This window comes from Vigna umbellata, chromosome 8, assembly GCF_029865625.1.
Source record: "Vigna umbellata cultivar VRB3 chromosome 8, Vumbellata_1.0, whole genome shotgun sequence".
Taxonomy (NCBI): domain Eukaryota; kingdom Viridiplantae; phylum Streptophyta; class Magnoliopsida; order Fabales; family Fabaceae; genus Vigna; species Vigna umbellata.
The window spans coordinates 38,862,803-38,883,741 of NC_142172.1; the positions used below are offsets into that span (position 1 = coordinate 38,862,803).

At 30.8% G+C, this 20,939-nt stretch overlaps 2 protein-coding genes and 1 long non-coding RNA gene across 5 annotated transcripts; 2 read left to right on the plus strand and 1 right to left on the minus strand.

The window, feature by feature from the left end:
* The first annotated feature begins 4,263 nt into the window (after positions 1-4,263).
* CLE12 (CLAVATA3/ESR-RELATED 12) lies at positions 4,264-5,047 on the plus strand. The gene has a single exon (XM_088095627.1). It carries the CDS (start codon positions 4,433-4,435, stop codon positions 4,748-4,750), a length of 318 nt encoding a protein of 105 aa, XP_087951753.1. The 5' UTR covers positions 4,264-4,432; the 3' UTR covers positions 4,751-5,047.
* Positions 5,048-12,502: 7,455 nt separating this feature from the next.
* LOC124829594 (protein CHUP1, chloroplastic-like) lies at positions 12,503-20,465 on the minus strand. 3 transcript variants are annotated; one of them, XM_047303132.2, is made up of 9 exons: positions 19,796-20,465; positions 19,567-19,658; positions 18,692-19,420; positions 16,843-18,201; positions 16,610-16,741; positions 16,238-16,419; positions 15,805-15,916; positions 14,793-14,936; positions 12,503-12,704 (listed from the first exon to the last, which is right to left on the minus strand). In XM_047303132.2, the coding sequence occupies exons 1-9, from the start codon at positions 19,878-19,880 to the stop codon at positions 12,681-12,683; spliced, it is 2,859 nt and encodes a 952-aa protein (XP_047159088.2). In that variant the 5' UTR covers positions 19,881-20,465; the 3' UTR covers positions 12,503-12,680. The 3 variants fall into 3 exon arrangements, with proteins under 3 accessions (XP_047159088.2, XP_087952791.1, XP_047159089.2); XM_088096665.1 differs by having other exon boundaries at positions 12,503-12,711; positions 19,796-20,461; XM_047303133.2 differs by having other exon boundaries at positions 12,503-12,711; positions 19,570-19,658; positions 19,796-20,458.
* On the plus strand, positions 12,942-14,460 carry LOC148194650 (uncharacterized). The gene is made up of 2 exons (XR_015781609.1): positions 12,942-13,791; positions 13,855-14,460. It is a non-coding gene; the product is annotated as an uncharacterized LOC148194650 (long non-coding RNA).
* Positions 20,466-20,939: the final 474 nt, after the last annotated feature.

A 20,939-nucleotide genomic window follows, 5' to 3' on the forward strand; every position in this document is an offset into this window, starting at 1 on the left:
GACTTTTTATCACCTAATTTTATAACGTAATGTATTTCATATTTAATAGGAACATTTTGTTTTTCTTAATCAGTGATTACTCTCAATATAGTATTATTATTAAAAATAATTGTAATTTGATTATATGTTTATAATTTATTTTCTAGATATTAAGTTTATATATTTTGAGTGATGGTACAATAATGTATTTTATAATATATGATAAACAAAAATTTAAGTACTACTCATTAAAAAATACATATAAATTTTATGCAATATTAATTACTTTTTGTTTTCTTCTTTACACAACATAAAACATATATTTAAAAATTTAAGATGGAGTAAAGTAAAAAATATATGTTTAAACCTCGAGTCAAAGCAATGATAAAGTTTGAATTTAAGTGATTGCGAACAAAATTAAATTACCACTGATTCCTCAGTAGATAATAAATAAATGAAATTGTATATATTTACAATTTTAGTTTTTAAATAAAATATATAAAAAAACTATATTCATATATACCAATTCACTTTTTATTTAAAGGAAAAGAAGAAGCCCTTTTAGAAGTTGTGGATTTAATTTAGCAAATACGTATATGTATTTCTGCATTTATGACTTTGCTAATGATAGGTTTGTTTTTGTATAATAATGCTTGTATTATACCAACAACATTAAGTAGGCATAAATATGTAAGGATAAGAAACTCTTAATTTATTACTATTTTATTATAAAAGGGTAAATCTAACATAGGAAAAACTACGTGAAAAGAGAAGTAGAGTGGTAAACTTTAAAAATAAATTAAGATCAATAGACTCTTTCCTTGTATTAAAAAAAATATAACCATATTTTACCTTTTCTCTAACTATTATTTATTTACCTTCCTCTTTCGAATTCTCTCTTTCTTGTCCCTTAGTGAAATTAAACAACTGTTACTACCTCCAGTTAAAAAGGTTAGTTATATTTAAGATGTAAATGATTAGAGTTATAAAGTTGGTCTAATACTAAAAGTTAAAAGAAATGATAAAAGAAGTTGTGGGTTTAATTTTTTCACAAATATTTAAAAAATATAAAGTTGGTTTGAAAGATTTAAAAACAACATTGGAAGAGATTGTAGGTTCAAATTTTCCAATACAAAAACTAACAACTAATATTTACTGATAAAGAAAATTTTAAATGATGTTTGATTTTGCATGATAATAAAGTATTTGTTAAGATAAAATGAATTAAGGTTCCATGCATTATAATGAAGTGATTGACTATATACGTAAATTTATATTGCTTGGTAAGATATAATTATTTCCTACAGCTAAATTTTCGTCAATGGCCAATGAATGTTTGGTAATCGGTAAAACGTATGTCATACTGAACCCTGTAATGGTAGTTTTGTTGTGTTCAGTTAAGCACTCTTGATTTCGTTAATTATTGGATTGTTCCAAGATAAAGATTGTCTTTCAAATGTCACACTTTATTTAGATCGACATGTTTTGAACAAATATTAAATATCAATAAATAAATATTCCAAAAAGCAATGATATATAAATATTTATTTTATATAAAGAAGTTGATGTACTTGTAGTGTTAGAAATGAATTAGAGTTAATGACATGTTTCTAAGACTTTTTTGTGGTATTATTTATTTTGGTTTATCAACTCTATAATTTTATCTTAATTAGACATAATATAATAAAAGAATATGATATAATAATGTATGATTGCATGGATGTATACAAAATAATAAATTATGTTCAAATAATAATTTAATTAAAATTACAACAGCGGAATGATTAACGCATTCAACAAACTAAGAGGGGTGAATTGGTTTCTTATCATTCTTTTAATCATTTTCTCAAGTAAATATAAATTCCTTAAAACAATTTAAACAAATTATACGAGTAAGAAAGAAAGAACATTGCATAGGTAATTTTTATCTTAAATCGGATCACAAAGATCCTACATCCAGTTATTAATCTGAATCGAGAATTAATGCTTTACTAGCACAAACCAAAGAAAATAATAAACAAGTTGAAGGTTAGAACACCTTTCTTATTACCCGAAATTCACTTTCCTTGAAACACATAAGGGATGAACACCTCCTTCGAATGTTTTACGAAGGATGACCACCTCCTTTAAATCTTCACAAAGGATGAACAACTCCGAATCTTCACAAAGATGACAGAATTTCAACTCAACAAGAGCAACAACACTCAATCACACTCCCAGTGAAAGTTCTCACTCTATGCCAACACGCAAAGTTCTCAAAGCCACAATACAAGGGTTATACAAACCCTAAAACACTTATCATTGCACACTACAAATAAGAATGTAATCCATTATCCGCTAATTAACATGTTATAATCAACGTTTAAAATTCATAATTGCTCGTGATAATCAATTATGGCAAGTCATAATTGATTACTGATAATTGATTATTTATAAGTTGATAATAGATTATCTTGACTATTTATAAAATGAGGTTTTCTATATATAAACCTACTAAATTACAAAAGGTTTAACATAAAACAAGTCTTAATATATAAACCTACTAAATTACAAAAGCTTTAACATAAAACAAGTCTTCATTAAGATTTTCTTGCAACAATATCACTTAAGACTTGACTTTTAGACGTAAACAAAACTTGTTCTCTTCAGCTTTATGCTAACATTATATAAAATTATTTTTTTTTCTAAATTATGTAAATAATAAAAAAATAAATTTGAATTAAAATATAAAAATTTACAAACAAACATTAAATTATAATAAAATAAATAATTATCATTTTTCATATGTATTCATTACACGAATGAATCTCGTTGGAATCTTTTAGAAGAAACTGTATTAGAAAGATTTCACAACAATAAGTCATCAGCAAATTTATATAATAGATTGTGATATTATCTTTAACTCAGTATTACAACAAGTTTGTTGATGTTCTCTTTATAACTCAATATTGTTAAAAAAATTATAAACATTTCATTTATTGTAAAAGTATTATATTATATGATCATTTTTATATAATGTATTTTAAAAAAAATTTAAAAATATCACAATCACAATTATGATAAGGAAGACTGTTAATATGGTAAAAAAAAGGCAATATGAGTATTGATTGAAAAAATATTAAAAATAATTATTTTAATTTACTGTATACTGTATAAAAAGTCTGTTGAAAGTTGAAAACAGTTATATTCTATTTGAATGGGTTGAACAGTGAAGAATTGGGGATGCGGATATATTGATTTGGGTATTTGGGCTAGGATGAAATAAATAAATAAGAGATACTTGTTTTTTCAGAGATTAAATTATCAAAATATCTACATGCCAACCTTATAGTTAAAATTGGGAAATTACATAAATATCAACAAGTAATTGTTCTAGCTTTTCCCCACTTTTATATTGCCTAGTATATATATATATATATATATATATATATATATATATGGCACACACTTTTTAATTTCAATAGCAACCATATATTGAATAATCTTTGTTTTGGTTTGACTATTATGCTATATATAATTAATTACAGTTTGCTAAATAATTTAACCAATTAATAATTTAACAAGTTCTATTAAATAAAAAAGCTATTCATAAAGCTTGGTTGTGAAATTTATTAAAATGAATTAAAAATTTATAAAAATGTCACCGACGAGTTCTGTAAATTCAAATATTTAAGTTCATCAAACTATTCTCAACAGTTAAAATGCTTATCTTTAATTCAATCAATAGCAGGGAAACCTCCTAATTATCCATAATGTAGAAAAAAAAATGAACATTAGACTGAACAATAAGAACAAGAACAAAAGAAAAAAAAAGCATATAATAATAATTATAGAGCCTCTCTCTAAATTAACTTTTTCAGATAATTTCATCTATTACTTTGTCCTTCACTTTTATGCAACAGTGAAAATTGTATTGTCCCCTACCTTTGTGAAATAGTTCTCAGATTGCTTTGCCGATAGAAAATATGGATTGCATATTCCCCACCCTTTTGTTAAGTTGCAATACACTCAAAACCAGCACGGACCTTTCCTTCTACCCAATCATCTCTTATTTTATTTCATTTTTTTTTCTTCTTTTTTTCAAAAGATAAAAGGTAAATCTTAATTATACTCATTTTCCCAATGCATCTGTAGGTTATACAAGAGAATATATAATCATGCATAATTGTAGATTTGACAATTGACATTATGATTCTAAAAGTTGAGTATTTTTTTCCCTTTATTTCTAAGGAACTTCCATTGGGGAAAGTGTCTCCTTCTACCTCCCATATTCCTCCCTCCTCTCATTCAAAATGCACCATAATAAAAGGTACTAAAAACTCAGGTTTCAATGAAAACACCAATTCACACACATTTCTCATCTTAAACCCTTCTCAAAACTCTATCTGCTAAATTCCTCCATATCTTTCCATGCGTCCTCTTCTCACCCTTTGCCACCTCCTTCTCTTCCATCATGGCCTTAAAAATCTCTCAACCACTTCACATTCTTTTGTTGCTGTCCCTTCTATTGCTAGTTTTTCATGAGTTTTACAATCTCAAGTCCAACATCAGCAACAACCACACCGCACAACCGACACCATCTCATCACCTTTTAACAGGCAGAAAATTTCTTGCTACAAAATTTGACTTCTCTCCTTTCTTCAACCACCATCATAAACACCGCCAACCGGGTGTTGCAGTACGCCATGATCCTTCGGACACAGAGATTGATCCACGTTATGGGGTCGAGAAGCGTCGCGTTCCAACCGGTCCAAACCCATTACACCATTGATCATGGCTCAACCGGACATGTTTTGCAAAAGAAAAAAAAGTGGTTAGTAGTGGAAGCTTGATAATGATATCACCTCATTACCACTAAATATTTTTTGTTTTCTTCATTAACTTTCTTTTCTTCCCTTTTTCCTTTCACGGTCTATATATTGGAACCAGAATTTGATCAAAATTGACCTACCTATTGTGTATATTAATATATCTATCATCATCACCATCACACTGGCACCATGAGATTGTACTTGTATATGAAGTTCATTTGTTTGAGTTACTGAAAGTGAATACTATTGATTTTGGAGTTTTGAGTGCATTTGATTTTTTTTCTGTGATTACCATGATTTGCTGATTTCTTGAACGTAAAGATTCATGAAAGTTATAAAAAAGGGAAACTAGTGTTGAAACATGAGTAGCTGAGACGGCACAACACATTCTGGAAATTTTTAGTTGGAGCAGAATAATGATATATATAATAATATGATGCGTTTGGTTAGCGTCAAAGCATGATTTTCTCTCTGGGGAGTGAAGATTAATAAACACACTTTCTCATTGCAAGTCATCGTAAGTGGTTGTGGTCGACAATGTGAAAGGATTTATTAATCCAACATTGGATTCAGATTTCTCATCAGGCGCATTTTTCTTCATATTTCCTCTCTCTGTATAAAAAATCCAATTAATTTATTCACTGGTTTTATTATTAGGAAGTTTATAGTTATAGAGAAAAAAATATTTACATATGTTTGTCTTGTAATTTTTTTATTAGATTTTTTTATTTTTTTTATTCTTCTCATTTTTCCTATTTTGTCAAATAATATTTAATACTCTATTCAAATTTACCTAAATCTAAATTACGATTGGCTACTTCTTATATTATTTTCTTTTTAAAATCTCAAATTGAATCATCACGAATGTTTGTACTAATTTAAAGGAGTGGTTATATTTTTACAAAATTATTCGTTATATTTTCTTTACTAAAAATAAAAAATAATAATAAAGTTTTAGAGATTAATTACTGATCATAATATATATAAAAACGATGTTCTTGCAACACATTTAAATAAACTTGTATGGTTGAAAAACGTGGATAGACAGACAATTAAATTAAATAATAGTATTTTGAAAAATACAAAAATAATTAGAGCGAGTGAATATTTATGACAAAAAAAATTATTCACAGAATAAACGTGGAATTAACTTAGGTTCGTTTGGGATACGTTTACATCAGCAGCACAAATGAAAAATTAGACTTTCTAAAACATGGAAGTAAGAAAAGAATTTTATTATTTAGCAGATTTTAAGAGGTAAAGAAATATACAGAGCTAATTATGAGTTTGGGGATTTATAAATTTGTGATATAGAAAAGCTAGGAGCATTTACAACCAATGATGGTTATGGTTCCTCAATTAACATTTAAAAGTACTATATATGTGTTTTTCTCTATGAGACAAGTAACCTCTTTGGTTTCTTAAGATTGAGTTGGGTGGATGTCAATGAACCTAGATATTGTGGGCCAAAAACCTATCCTCCATATTAGGGGATAATCATATCAGTATATCTTCATTATCACTTCGTTTCACAATAATATAGTTTCTCATAATAATAATAAATGCGATTATATACATAGTTAAAAATGAATAAGACACCAATCACTTTATATATAAATGTTACACCGTGAACCATTGTTTACAAATTAAAAAAAATATTATTATACATCTTTTACATATTTATTTTTTCTCTTTAATTATGTCTGTGAATTTTAACTACCTTGGATGATGCTTTCACATCTTCCTTTATTCTCTGCCTTGTCTCTTACCATAACACATGTCATTCTATCACCAGCGATCATCACAAAGGACACAGAAATTGTTGATGCGAGGAAGAAACTCCACATAATTGTGCACCTTCTCTACCCCTACATGTTTCAACTGTTCATGGAGATTCACATGGTGCAATGGGACAAGGTTTCGAGTGAGAAGTTCCAATTATATATATTAATCTTACATTTCATTATGTATTTGACAAATTCTATGAATACATTACCTAATTAATATAATGGATATATATTTTCAGTAAAAAAAATGTATTACATATAGTAAGGCATGATTAGAATTAGATTTAGCAGGATGAGAAGATTTCCTTATCATGATCTTTTTAAAGTGGTGCTTTCGGATGTTGATGTGCGTAATTCATTGATATGATGAGGGACAAGAAAAAGGTACTGATACTTGATGTGCATAATGCCAGCATATTCTAAACGTATGCCTCAAGCTTTTGACAAATTATATACATACGGTTCAAAAATTTTAGACATTTATAATTTTTTTAAATACAAAACCTAAAAATAAACTAAAATAGATGCTTTATCATATGTTAACTTTTATTTATTTAAAATACAAGATAGATATCATTATGGAATATAACATCTTAATCAGATTTACATCTCAAATAAGTTTATATCCCATAATTCCATTGAAACATGTTTAAGTGAATGTAAAAAAACACAAAAGATAATGAAACCAAACCATGCAAGCCAAATAGAAAAATACGAAAACGGGTAACTCATCTATTCTTATAAAATACTTTGCGTAACATCAAATAAAAAATTTATTTTTATCGGTCAAACTAAATTTAGTTAATTCATTAACATGTTTGTTTTTTTTTATCATATTATATGAATTATATATATATATATATATGAGCAAAGTTAAGATATTTCCCTCAGCTCTCCCTAATGCCCCATATATAGTGTACCATGGAGACATTATTAAACAATGTAATGATCAATTATGAATCATATTATAATCAAAGCTTATGTCTACTTGTTCAATAGCATTAATGACAACAAAAATATGAAGAATGCTAAAAGAAAATGGTTCACGTACACCATTTTTCGCTACACTATTCCAACACCTTAGCATAGTGTAAAATATTCAATGTTTTAAAGTGAAAGATGACATGGTATTGCTCCTTTATTTACTTGATGAGAAGAAGAAGCGGAACCGCGGGGTGCGGGTGGCATGTGTGAGAAATGGAAAAGGATAAAAATACAAATAAATACAAATAAAAGGAAAGAGAGAAGTAAAAGATGAGGAATAAATAAATAAATAAATGATGTCGACTCAGGGAAAGAAATGAAAAAGAGAGAAGTGATAAATCGTGAATTTGTACTTAGGTAAGCTCTGTTTTTGTAAATAATGGATTTAGTGTTTTTAGTTCAAGGTAACCATTGTCTTAAATAAGTTTGTTGTATACAAGTACACATGCATACAAGGTCAATGTAAATTTATTTATCTGTTGTATAAATGTACACATGAATACTTGATCTTAGGCATGAAATTGAGTGATTGTATATTGACTTTCGCTTATAAAAATATTCTAAAACTTACTTAGATCTATTGGATAAAAAAGTATCAAATAGGATGGTTATATTGACTTTCTCTTATTAATTAATGTTTTTAAAAGCTTAATCATTTTACATTTTTTATCCAATTCAATACAGTTTATTATAAATATTTCAAATTATGTATAAAAAATATTTTTCATTTTTTACTTACCTGACCTTATTTAAATTTACCTAAACTTATTAATTACCCAAATGAGTTTTGTCTTTTTATAATATTATTTTCATTTATTTTTTAAAACTAAAGTCAACAATTATGTTCATTAAATTCAAAAATCCAATTCTTATCACAAATTAAATAAACTCTTTTATATGTTTACATATATGGTGTCCATCATGTTATAGTAGAAAAGAGTGACCCTCATGCTGGTTTTCACGTGTTAAATCATGGCAAGATACTATTCATGTTACAAATTCTGAAATGCTTGCTCGGAGACCGGAAAACAAATAATATTAACATTGATAATTATATATATATATATATATAAATGAAAATGTTATTTTATAATTAATTTTATAGAATTCAGTTAAATTTAAAATTTATTTTTTAAAATATTATTCTATTTGTCGAATGAAAAGAGTAAATGTAAACTCCACAACTATCCTAGGAGCTCAAATTATTCCAAATAACACTGAAAAAAAAAAGTTATTTCTCAACATATTACTATTTTCTTGAAACCTAAAAGTTAAGAAAACCTATTTGTCACGACCATTACATTTAAAAAGAAATAATGATGAACATAATTAATATCTTACCTGACACACGTTCTAAATTTTACCAGACACGGAAAGATCTAATTGTACATGTTTATTTTTCGTACTCACCTATCGAAAGTCTTTTTACTAAGTTTATCCCCTATATATAGTTATACATATAAAATTATTATAAAGATAAATTTGGTAAAAATGATTTTAAATAGCTCTATATATTAAATTTTATTAAACCATTAAACAAAAAAGCTAAAAATAGTTAATAGTTTGGAATGGGTTGAAGAAAAAGTAGTGTTGTGTTTTTGATGATGTATTTAAAATGTAAAATTAAAAAGGGTTTGCCGACTGTCCGGGTTGGCGTAGAGAATAATGGGTTCATGCACTTATTCAACCAGCTATGTCGTTGTCATACTGCATCTTCAAGTTTAGATATTAATTAGCACTTGTAATGTAAAGTAATGGATCCTGTGGCATTGTCATTGAAAGATATACATTGTTGCAATTGATGGAGCCAAAGACAATGACCACTATGATTGCAATTCGTACACAATAACTACCCAGACGAACAAAGTGAATGTGGAACCTTACCTAATAAAAAACCTTCAACTTCTAAGTTCCACTCTGCCCCATTCCTGGGATCCTCATATATTGTCAAATTAATTCTCTGCTACGACTTTTATGTGGAATAAATTTTATCACAAACAAATAAATACTTTAATCGCTGCAAGAAAATATTATATTATTAATGATAAATAAAATACTTTGTTAAAAATATATTTTTTAATATATTTTATCAATTAAAAAGTATCCTTAAAATATAATTTATTAGTACAATTTTGGATTTTAAATACTAATAAAAATATCTGTCAATAAAAAAGGAAAAAAAGTAAGGAGGAAAAGAAAGAGTAAGAAGAGGAGGAGAATAAGAACAAGGATGTCGGAAGCCCCACATCGACTAGAGATAAGGCCAAATTATAGTATATAAGTGTGGTGCAAACCTCACTCTACAAGCTGGTTTTGTGGGGATGACTTAGGCTTAAAAACTCACTTTCTAATATAGTATCAGAACCATGGTTAGAGTCTACTCTAGCGAGTACTCTAGCGAGTTTTAAGTAGGCATTCTATTCTTCTATTCACCTGCTATCGAAATATTTTATGAATGAATTTTAGCTAACAAAAAAATCATTAATAAATTTACTTTATTAACATTTTTGTGTGACTATATTAATAAATTTTAACAGTCAATAATACTAAATTTTTTTATAGTGAATAATCTCAATTACTTTTAATAATGTTATAATTAATGTTAAATTAAAACGTATAAATAATTGTAAGTTTTTGATTTTACGATATATTAATTTATATTTCAAATTATTAACTCTATGGTATAATACGAGCTAGTCTTAGAACATTTACACCCACCTATTTAATTTTATGTTTGACATATATTTTTCTCATTACGAGTGAGTATGTTAAAAACATCAAAATAATTATAAATAAATTTAAATTAATATATATATATATATATATATATATATATTTATTGTTTTTTCATTTAAATTGTGTTAATCGGTATAATTAATTAGTAATTCTTTTAATATGTAATTGTGTTGGAGAAAAAAAAATTACCATTTATAATGATTCTATTTTATACGGCTGAATTTGAGTGAATTGTTATGAATAAAGATACATGTATTATCACAAACCATCAATCAGATCGATTTAATTTGTTAATGATTACAAACAGATTCTATGCTTACTTTGTAACTCACTTTATGATCACAAGGGAGTGGAGAGAAATCTATTAATTAAAATTTGCTTCTACAAATATCATAGGTCACGAAATCTTCACTGTTAATGTCTGCTTATTAATTATTGTGATCAACACTCTGATTAATTAGCTTTCACGGTCTTTTTTCTTTCGTGTACAAGAATATATTGTAAGTTCACCTTTTCGTAATTAATTAATTACCATCTAATTAATCTTCAACGTTAACAATTAATCAAGCACTTGGTTAAGGTGGAACCATCCAGTAGATTATGATATGAAGCAACACCATGTAATCACATCTTAAAAAAAAAAAAGTATTATAGGATTTCCTCATGTAATCACATCTTACAAAAAAAAAGAAGTATTATAGGATTTCCTCACGATCTAGCATCAAATTAATCTTTATTAATAAAATGTTATCCAATAATAGTTAAATTATTAATATTTAATATAAATATAATGAGATAAAACTAGCGTTTTCACACAAAAAAAAATATTTATTATAAAGAAATTGTCAAAATATTTGTTCATTGATAATTATTAAAATATTTTTTCATCGATAATTATCAAAAGATTTACAGACAATTTTTTCGTTTATAATTATCGAAGAATTTGTTTATAATTAATTACAGGATTTATCCATCGTTAAATTTGTTTGTAAATACATGGGTGACAAAGTCAAATACAATTTGTATTATTTATTTATTACACAAACAAATAATCAGACCTACACATAATATGTAATTTGTATCCAAACAATCAACTTTCCTCCAAATATCGAACTACACAATATAAATATAAATTGGATCTTGTTATCTAAACAATCAAACTTGTAACATTATATTCAATCCACGATGATTTAATAAGACCTCCAAATATCTAACTGTATAATATAAATTGGACGTTGATATGTATTAATAGCACTCTCCAACCAAACAGTTCATATAAAACAAAAGAAAATGAATATTTATAAAAAACATAAAAATCATAAAATACTATATATTTAATTATATAATCCTAAATTTTAATACATTTTATTTTTTAATTTTTAAAAATAAATATAACTTTTTTAATTTAATTATATATTTTTTTCTTTTTTATATATATTAAAGAATCTTTGATAGTTGAACTTAATATATCAAATGATATATATATATATATATATATATATATATATATATATATATATATATATATATATATATATATATATATATAATTTAAATATCAGTAATAAAACATTATTTAACACAAACGATTATATTCATTCGTTGTTTAAGATTGAAGTCAAAATACATTAAAATTAAAAATAAAAACAAATTTTAATTTAATGTTCAAATTTAAAGACAAAAACATGTCTAACTATGTATATAATCAAGAAAAATCTGATAATAAATGATACAATTAACTCGAATTTTGACTAAATAAACTTTTTTATAACTTAGATACCTTTTGTTTTAATAATAAAGGTTACTAAACAGTGTACTTTGATCTTGAGCAACTTTTACAAATAAAGACAATAGACAAAACCTTGAATCAAATTTAAAAAATTAAATAGTGGAACATGAAGTACATTCCCGCAAAGCACTGTTTTTTTTTTTTCATTTCCTTGTTTAAGGAGAATAAATCATTTTAAATCATAAGTGCTAATTCGAACTCGTCCCAAACTGACAAAATAATCTAGCCGACCAGATTTAGATACAAATATTATGTTACTGTTGAGCATGTTTAAATACATCAATTTAATCACATGTATTTTATTTATACTTATAAATTGAATTTTGTTTATTTATATTAAAATTGTTACACAAAAATATTTACCATTTTATTTAGTTAGCTTTTTTCCGAGTCAAATTAGCATTTAGCACATTGAATGAAAATCGAAGCAGAAGAATGACATATACAGCTGACGAGGTAACACACATTACAGAACCAATAACATTTGTGGAAAAAAAAAAAAACTTCTGTTGATCATCTATCTATGTTTCTGGCTACTACTATCTTCACCTGTTGGAGCATGGATGCTGCGGCTTCTTAGTTCTTCAAAAGCCTTCATGCTCTCGGTATCAAAACCTCCTGCAAACTAAAAAGAGTTGCACTTATTTATTTGTGAGGTTGCACCAAGAAAATGCATAGCCTATTTCTCGGGCCAACAGTTTAGCGGCCCAACTTGTCCCATGACAAATGTTGACGGTTCCCTATTTCATTATTACTCAAGGATAACTTCATATATATATATATATATATATATATATATATATATATATATATATATATATATATATATATATATATATATATATATAGGCTTAATAGCCTCTTTTGTCTTCAGGTGTGTTCGGTTTTGTCAATTTGGTCATTGGTTTTAAAAAAGTGTCTACTTGGTCCTGACTTGGGAAATTTTGTGTCAACTTTGTTCCTTCCGTCAAAAAGAAACAAACAGAGTTAATAGTCTGATGATATTACAGTTTCTTTTCAATTTTTTTTTTAATCTTTGGGCCACCTATTCCCTCCTGCCACGTCAGTTTTGCCTTTCCCAAACAGCAGAAACCCTAATTCCTCCACCGTCAGCCAAACCATATCTGCCAACACCACCTTGCCGCGCCAACACCACCTTGTCGCGCCACAACAGTGAAGTTCAAACCCTATCCAACTGTGCCGCCGCCACCCACACCGTCAATGCCGCAAAGAACCTGCAACTACCACATCGTCTTTCACCATCAATGCCGCAACCACCCACACCGTGAAACCCATCCACCACCATGAACCATGTCGCATTGTCACCACCATGTCGCGTCGTCACCACTATGCCGGAAATCGCACAACCAGGTTCGAACCTACCCTCCATCATCAATCTCGCGCAACCCAAATCACCAACAACAACATCATCTTCTTCCTCACAATTAAGACCCAGAAAAACCCAGAAAAATTCCCAATTTTCGAACTCCCAATTCGCGCAGAACAGAAATGAAGGCATACCATGTGGTAGCCCTTCCCCACCCAAAAATTAGGGTTTCAGACTGGGGAAGAGTGCTTCTGCGCCGTTAACTCGCGAGAATTGGGTTTCGGCCTTCCCATCTGTGGTGGCTACTAGTAACGAGATGGTGTTTGGCAAATTGGAGGTCTTTTCCTTTTTGCAGGCGGTGAATTCAAGTGGATGGAGGTGCGAAGATGCGAACTCAGATCTCGTAGGATGAGGCTTTTTTTCTGATTTTTTGGTTTGCAGGTTTGGGCTTGGAGAAGGTGATGAAGGTGTGGTGGTTGCAGGTTCTCGCGTTGAGTGGCACGATTCTTACGGCAGCGACGGCCTGAAGTGGGCTTTGCAGCGCAGTAGCGATGGTGATGGCATGAGGCAGTGGCGGTGGTGAGGTCGCACTTGGCTTTGCGATCCTGCATGGAGAGGTTTGCTCTGCGGCAGCATGGCGATTTAGGGTTTTGCTTGGTGTGGTGATTTTTGGTATGCAGGTTTGGTGATGGTGAAAATTGGTGGCGGAGCTCGCGGGTTTGATGGAGGTGCGAGATGGTGGTCGCGGTAGCGTGCGTGAGCTCGTGATGGATGGTGCCTTGTGGCTGTTTTGTAGCGCTGGTGGTGGTCTAATGAAGATATTTCATGGTGGCGGCAGCGCATGATGTTAGCAGCGTCGTAGCTGTTGACAACGGCGATTGTGGATGGTTTAGCAGCTAAGGTTTGGTGCTTGATGAAAGTTAGGATTTCTGAAGATGGTGATCACGTGGCAGCCAAATTTATACTGTAAAATCCAATCTGTAACATCCACCTCAACCTCTCATTGACATGTTACCAATTTATAATGTCATATCATCAATTCATTAACATCGTTAGTGTTTTTTAACGGAAAGGATAACATTAACACAAAATTTACTAAGTCGGGACCAAGTAGACACTTTTTTAAAACCAAGGACCAAATTGACAAAACCGAGCACAACTGTGGACAAAAGAGGCTATTAAGCCTCTATATATATATATATATATACACTTTTTTTTTATGCCAGCGGATCAAGCATTCTCAGGTTTTAAAGGAAAAGCTCTTGCAGCCAAAATAATGGAGTTGGAACCAGGTAAGTAAACTCTGTTACTATGCAAAATCAGTTTATTTTCATGAGGGATGTAGAAGTGAAAACAAAACCAAGAGCCTTAAAAATTACCTGATGAACACGAAACGCAAAACGTACTCCTTGCAGAATAAAAAACTCTCTGTTTGGTTCCTTGTCGGGTCCAGATAATATATCAAGTTCGGATGCAACACGTTTCATATACTTGTTTGCCAGTTGCACAGAGGAAAGCTTGATCTGCAATGAGAGAATTACCAGTAGCAACTACTGAGTGACCATTTGATAGCTTCAAACAGAAGCAGGCATCAACAGCAAACAAAGGCATGCACTTGTTATTATATTTTTAAGTTTTTAGTTATCTCTATTTTGGTCACTTGAGATATTCTTACTACTAGTAATTAGATCATTTTAGATTGAAGGGAAGCCTCGGTGGGTCCTACTTGTACTTAATGAAATAAACTTGGAATATGGGTATCACTAGAAGTATTCAATGGTTGTTCTACATCATCAAAACAAAAAACTATTCAGAGTCCTATCAGTTAAATACATTTTTTTCTCCCTATTCTTTCAGAGTATTCATGTCTATTACAATACGTGAACAATTCTGTTAAATTGGCAAACGGGATACTATTTAAGATATGATAGAATTGCATTTCCAAGGTGTTTCCTACGCGTTCTAAGGAAAATAACATAAATTTAGTGCGAGAGAAAAAGTAGAGTACAAGGGGAAAAAAACAGATATATTTATAAAATTTCATAAAGAAAGATCTTACACTTTTAATGAAAATATATAAATGATTCTGGGAAAGGGAGCTAGAGAATCAACTGGCACAATTAATTGGATTATTTCACTCGTAACACTAACCAAATAAAAACTTGCAACTTCAACTTATAAACACATAAGAAAGAAAAATAAGAAAAAAAAAATCAAATGAATTAATTCATAAACTAAAATTATTACCTTATACACAAGTCTTATTTTTCTTTTCAAGAAATGTTAAGGGAGAAACTCAGTCAAATATGGCTATAGAAAGAAACCACCTTCGGGAACAAGTTCTTTATGTTTAACAGGAACACAAACTGATTCTGTAATTTAGAAGTATACCTTTCCCATAACTCCCGTATCTAATAGCCAAGTCACTGGTATTCCAAACTCTTTGTACCGCGAAATAGCCATATCTCTTGTCCGTAAGATTGCATATACGCTTTGCTCCACTCTAGAAGCAAAAATAGAGAAAGATGGAACATGTACACCAAGAAACATTATAGAGAATAAATAAGCTTCACTCTATATCTATAGAGAATAGCAAGGAACATGTACACCAAGAAACATTATAGCACACAAGTTTATCACATTTTATGTTTGTGACTTGAAATGTCTGAATAGCCAGCATTTAAGTAGACATAAGAAATAGTTTGCATTCTATTCGGATAAGAGTCATTCTGGATTGTGTTTTCAAGAAAATATCCACCAACGATTGACCTCTTAATCTAGTATTTATGGTACATCAAACTATAACATGAACAATGACGCTTACTTTTCAAGCAATGAGTACATTTTCTGCAAAGCAACATCACATGAATGTTTGGGGTCATCGGTGAAGGTGGAGACTTGCTTTTCCAATTTCATCAGATCTTGATATTCAAAAGCTGCCTCCCTCAGCACATCAGTTTTCCCTTCGGGCCAATCAAAATGCTTGAGAACAGTTCGTTCATCGACCTTGAAAAAAGGAATAAATTGAGATGAATAAAATGCACATTGGATGTAAAATTGTAAAGGACGAATGCAATTTATGTGGAAGAACAGCACAAATGATCAACTTCCATACTATCTCACAAGATCTGCAATTTATATGAATTCGTTTCTAGAAGCTTGTTAATGATAGTGGAGCAATGACACAAGCACTTACCAAGAAGGAAAGCTCCCCATCTAACCAATTCACAAAAGCCACCAGATCTTCAATCTTATGGAAGGAGGCTGCTCGAACTTCATTTGCCAAGGACAAGACAAAGTCGCCCTGTGTTTCCACATCGGCTTTCACCTAGGTCCATATACATTAAAAATAAGGTTCTAAAATTTGTAATGATAGAAATGACAATATAAAAAAATAACAAAACCAGGGTAAATTTGTAATGTACATACAGCTAAGAGGAATGATGATCTGTTCTCAATCTCCCCGATCATGTTGCTCCTAGCATCAGATGCATTAGTTGTAGACGAAAATAATGATGAAGTTTCACTCTTTTCTTCTCGTTTCATCAGTGTCTGATAAAATTCAACTAGCTCAGGAAAACGGTGAACTTTATCAGAAGCTAATGCTCCTCGTGATAGGTTTCCTAGTGGAGTGGGAAGTGGTCCACCTGGTGGTGCTGGTGGGGGTGGAGGAGGAAGAGGCACAGATGGAGGGCATGATACTACATTTGAAGAATTTGAATTTGTACAAACGGGAGCACCACCAAATGGTTTAGGAGGTGTCTGAGGCACCCTAGGTGCCCTCTTCTCAATGTGGACAAGGTTCATCTTGCTAATGGTTTGACTATCACCATTCTTAGCATAGTCAGGATGATCATTTGAACTACCACAGACATGTGCCTTCTCCTTTAATTGAGTGAGTTTTGATGGCAAAGACACTGTCCTCTCTCTTTCAGCCTTGGACATATTCAAATTTGAATTGTCACCAAACTTTTGCACTCGTGCTTTCTCAGCCTTTTCCTTAATTTGTTTTTCCCTTTCTGAGGCCAATTTATGGCGGTCTTTATATGCAGGATATTTTCCATCCAGATGCCCAACCACTGTCTTAGACATCAATTGGAATGAAGATGCAACAGAGTTTAAAGATTCACAGGATGAAACTCTTCTTATGCTAGGAAGAGCTAGTGTTTCAGGAGAATTAGAAGGTTCCTGATCATTCTGTCCAAAGGTAGTGATGGCTACAGAATCACTAGCATTCCTTTGCATCAACGATTCCAGGGAATCCCTAGGTCTACTACTCATATTCATCCTGCTAGGAGAGCCACCTGAAAGATATCTGGCTGGTGATGAAAGAGCACTTGAGTCATCTTTGCTTTTGCCCCATTTCTTCAACTTTTGGATTAAACTAGTTTTCTTGCTAACACTACTATGTTTACTCATAAAACTATCAATGGAAGAAGTATTGTCAAAATCTTCACTGCCTGGTGAAGAGGTATGAGAGAAGTAGCTATCAAGATCTGTATCTCCTTGTCCATGCTCTGATCCGGCATATTCTAACATTATCTGCTTAGCCTTCTCTTGTGATTTTGGGCTGAGACTTGTGTTTAGATCACGGGTTGATAATTTTCCAGGAGGTGCCTGGTAATTCTTCAGCTCATACCTTAAGCATGCATTTACCCAACGAAGATATACAAGCTCTTCAACTTCACTGAACCTATTAATCTGGAGTCCTTCTACTTGCTTTAGCAAGTCTTTATTCATATGCCTCAGGCTACTTACCTCCTCTTTTGCCTTGGAAACCATTTCATTCTGCAGTTCAGGGAAAAACATCTCAAAATGAAATTATACTCATTACGAGTAAAATATATAAATCTAATAACTAATTTATCACTATCATGAAAGAACTACACAACCACTTTCAACATTTTTTCTCAAATAATTTCCAAATAATAAAATAATCGATATCGATATACATCTTAAAAAGAAATTGCTTCTAAATGTTACATCTTAAAAAGAGGTTTCTTTTATATGTATACAAACCTCATTTAGTTAATGCTTGATTACTCTCAACCATTGAGGTTAACTTTCAATCATCATTTCTTACTTGTGTGGCAAGTGTTCAGTTGGCTGACAAGGTAAACAGCGAGGACTCATTGATGTTAAATCATTGATTAAAAAGAATAACTTTAGGTAGCTGAAAACTTATCATACACTTGTTCAACTATGAGCAATTCTTAAATATTGGTTTCATGCATCTGTTTAACTCTTAAAAGGACAAAGTTTACTGTATGATTCTGACCTCATTGGAGAGTTCTGTAATTCTAGAATCAGCAGCATTGAGTTTAACTGTTAATTCTCGCTTCTCAAGTTGAAGTTCTTTATTTTCTCTCTTAAGCTCCACAATTTCAACCTCCAAGTCATTCAGAGCTTTCAATTTTTTTCCAATTTCAGCATCTTTCTTGACAGCCTCTTCTTCCTTCATCACTAAACTAGAAACTTTTTGTTTAAGCAACAACAGCTGGGTTTTTGCCTGGTTAGCCTCAAGCTGTATCTGCCTTCGCAGTTCCTTGATTTTGCTTCTTGCTGCCTCAAGTTCTGTTTTGGCAGAAGCTCCATGTGTGAGCTCTTCTTGAAGCTTCTTCCTCTCTTCATGCAAGGAATTAATGGTCATTTTAAGCATATCTATTTCTACAGTCTTAATATTCAACTGCCTTTGCAACTCCACAAAGTCTGCTTCCTGCTCCTTCAAACCATAGTACTCAAGCAATTCACCTTCGAGTTTCACTTCCCTCTCCTCCAATTCCTTCACTAGATTCCTCAACCGTTCTAATTCACTGGCCTTGTTAGTCATATCAGTTTCATAAACTTTGTCTTTCTTCTCCTCATCAGTCCTATCAGTAAGTGATGGAAAATCAATCTCTCCAGATAGAAGGCTTTCAAGTTCAGGAGGAATATCATCTTCAAAGTCATCGGTTCGATTGGTTACGCTGTTAATTAACATAACCTCCTTTTGCTCCTCTTCTTGCCTCTGCAACAACGTCAAATAATGTCACGAAAGTAATTAAGCATTCCAATTCTTTTCCATTCATATGAAGACAATAAAGCACACAAAAGAAATCCCCGCGACCACCATAAACAAAATTGAATTCAACAACTTCAGCCGAATATACTCACAACCTTCGTGGTGAGACCATCAGTAGAATAAGTGACCTGCTCCTGTTCTGTACCCTCATCTTGACTTTTTCTAAACTTCGCTTCACCATGTTCTGAATCACAATGAGAGAACTAAGTTCAAACTAAAGGGCCAGCGTTATTTATAAGAACAGTCATCAACATGAAGTGAATTGATCAAAATCAATGAAAACAATAATAAAAAGAATAAGTGGTGAATAAACACAAGTACCTGATCTTGAGTTATTCACATTCAGCTGCTTAACTGTGAGGGCTGCAATGGAAGCAGCAACTATCACCCCTAACCTGACTATCATGAATCTAGAGGCGGCATCAATGTCCTAACTATACCCATTTCCCCTAATTTTAATAACAAAGTTCAAATCATTGGAGCTTTGAAAGTGAAAACCAATGACTCAGAATCCACAACTGCGGCAGAACAAAAGATAGCAAAGAGAAATCCCGAAACAAGAGCTAAGCAAAACCCAGATTTAGAAACGCAATTTCCAATCTTTCACGTTGGTACAAGCTTACCAATAGACACGCAACGAACAAGAGCTAGTGGGCAATCCGGGCACACAATGGGTGGGTCTAATACGTCACCAAGATCCGGTCAGAAGAATGTTATGAAGTTACACTTAAACGCAAGCAGAGGAACAATATTTACTGAAAATAACTTGTCAGAGTAAAACTACAACATGGACAAACATCTCCGAAGGTTTTATATCTTAATCCTATGATATGGTTATGGTAATTTATTTATGAAAGAGATGAGAAGGAAAATACGAGAAATTGGTTTGACTATTGCCCCCCTTCACTTTCATTTGATGTAGCCGTTTTCGCCCGTTGTTGCTCGTTCCAGTTTCCCCCCTCCTAAATTTTTCACATTTGCCTCTACCAGTCTTGTTCCTTTTTAACTTCTTGTTTTCAAAGAATCATTCTTTTTTCTTTTTTTCCTTTTAAGCTTTATTCCGTTTCTAACATTTAAGTAAAATATATCTGCATGTGATTAGATGAGTATTGTATTATACAAAGTAGGTGATAATAATAATAATAACTTAAAAAATGAAATCAATTAAAATAGTTTTAAAAACTTGAACTAAATAAAATTGTATTATATTATAAAAACTAATTCCCTCACCTCCTCATGTTATAAAAGTCATGTGTGTATGACTTAAATATAATGTTGTAATATTCAATGGCGCATCTGATTTCATTCGACATTGTTCAACCACCAACAAGAATACAACATAGCAGGACACTGAACTACGAGTCTTACCACAGACTTTCTCATTATAAACTTAAAACAACATCAGATTCTAAAATCTTAATTATACTTAACCGTCTAAGCTGACTTTAGGTGATTAATGTTACTT

What these genes read in the sequence shown, in the direction of transcription:
- CLE12 (XM_088095627.1), top strand. Translation starts at nt 4,433, where the DNA reads ATGGCCTTAAAAATCTCTCAACCACTTCACATTCTTTTGTTGCTGTCC.
- LOC124829594 (XM_088096665.1), bottom strand. Translation starts at nt 19,880, where the DNA reads ATGATAGTCAGGTTAGGGGTGATAGTTGCTGCTTCCATTGCAGCCCTC. An exon ending in ATGGTCTCACCACGAAGGTT is followed by an intron (nt 19,421 to 19,566) that starts GTGAGTATATTC and finishes ACGTTGTTGCAG; the next exon opens with AGGCAAGAAGAGGAGCAAAA. An exon ending in GATCATCATTCCTCTTAGCT is followed by an intron (nt 16,742 to 16,842) that starts GTATGTACATTA and finishes ATATGGACCTAG; the next exon opens with GTGAAAGCCGATGTGGAAAC.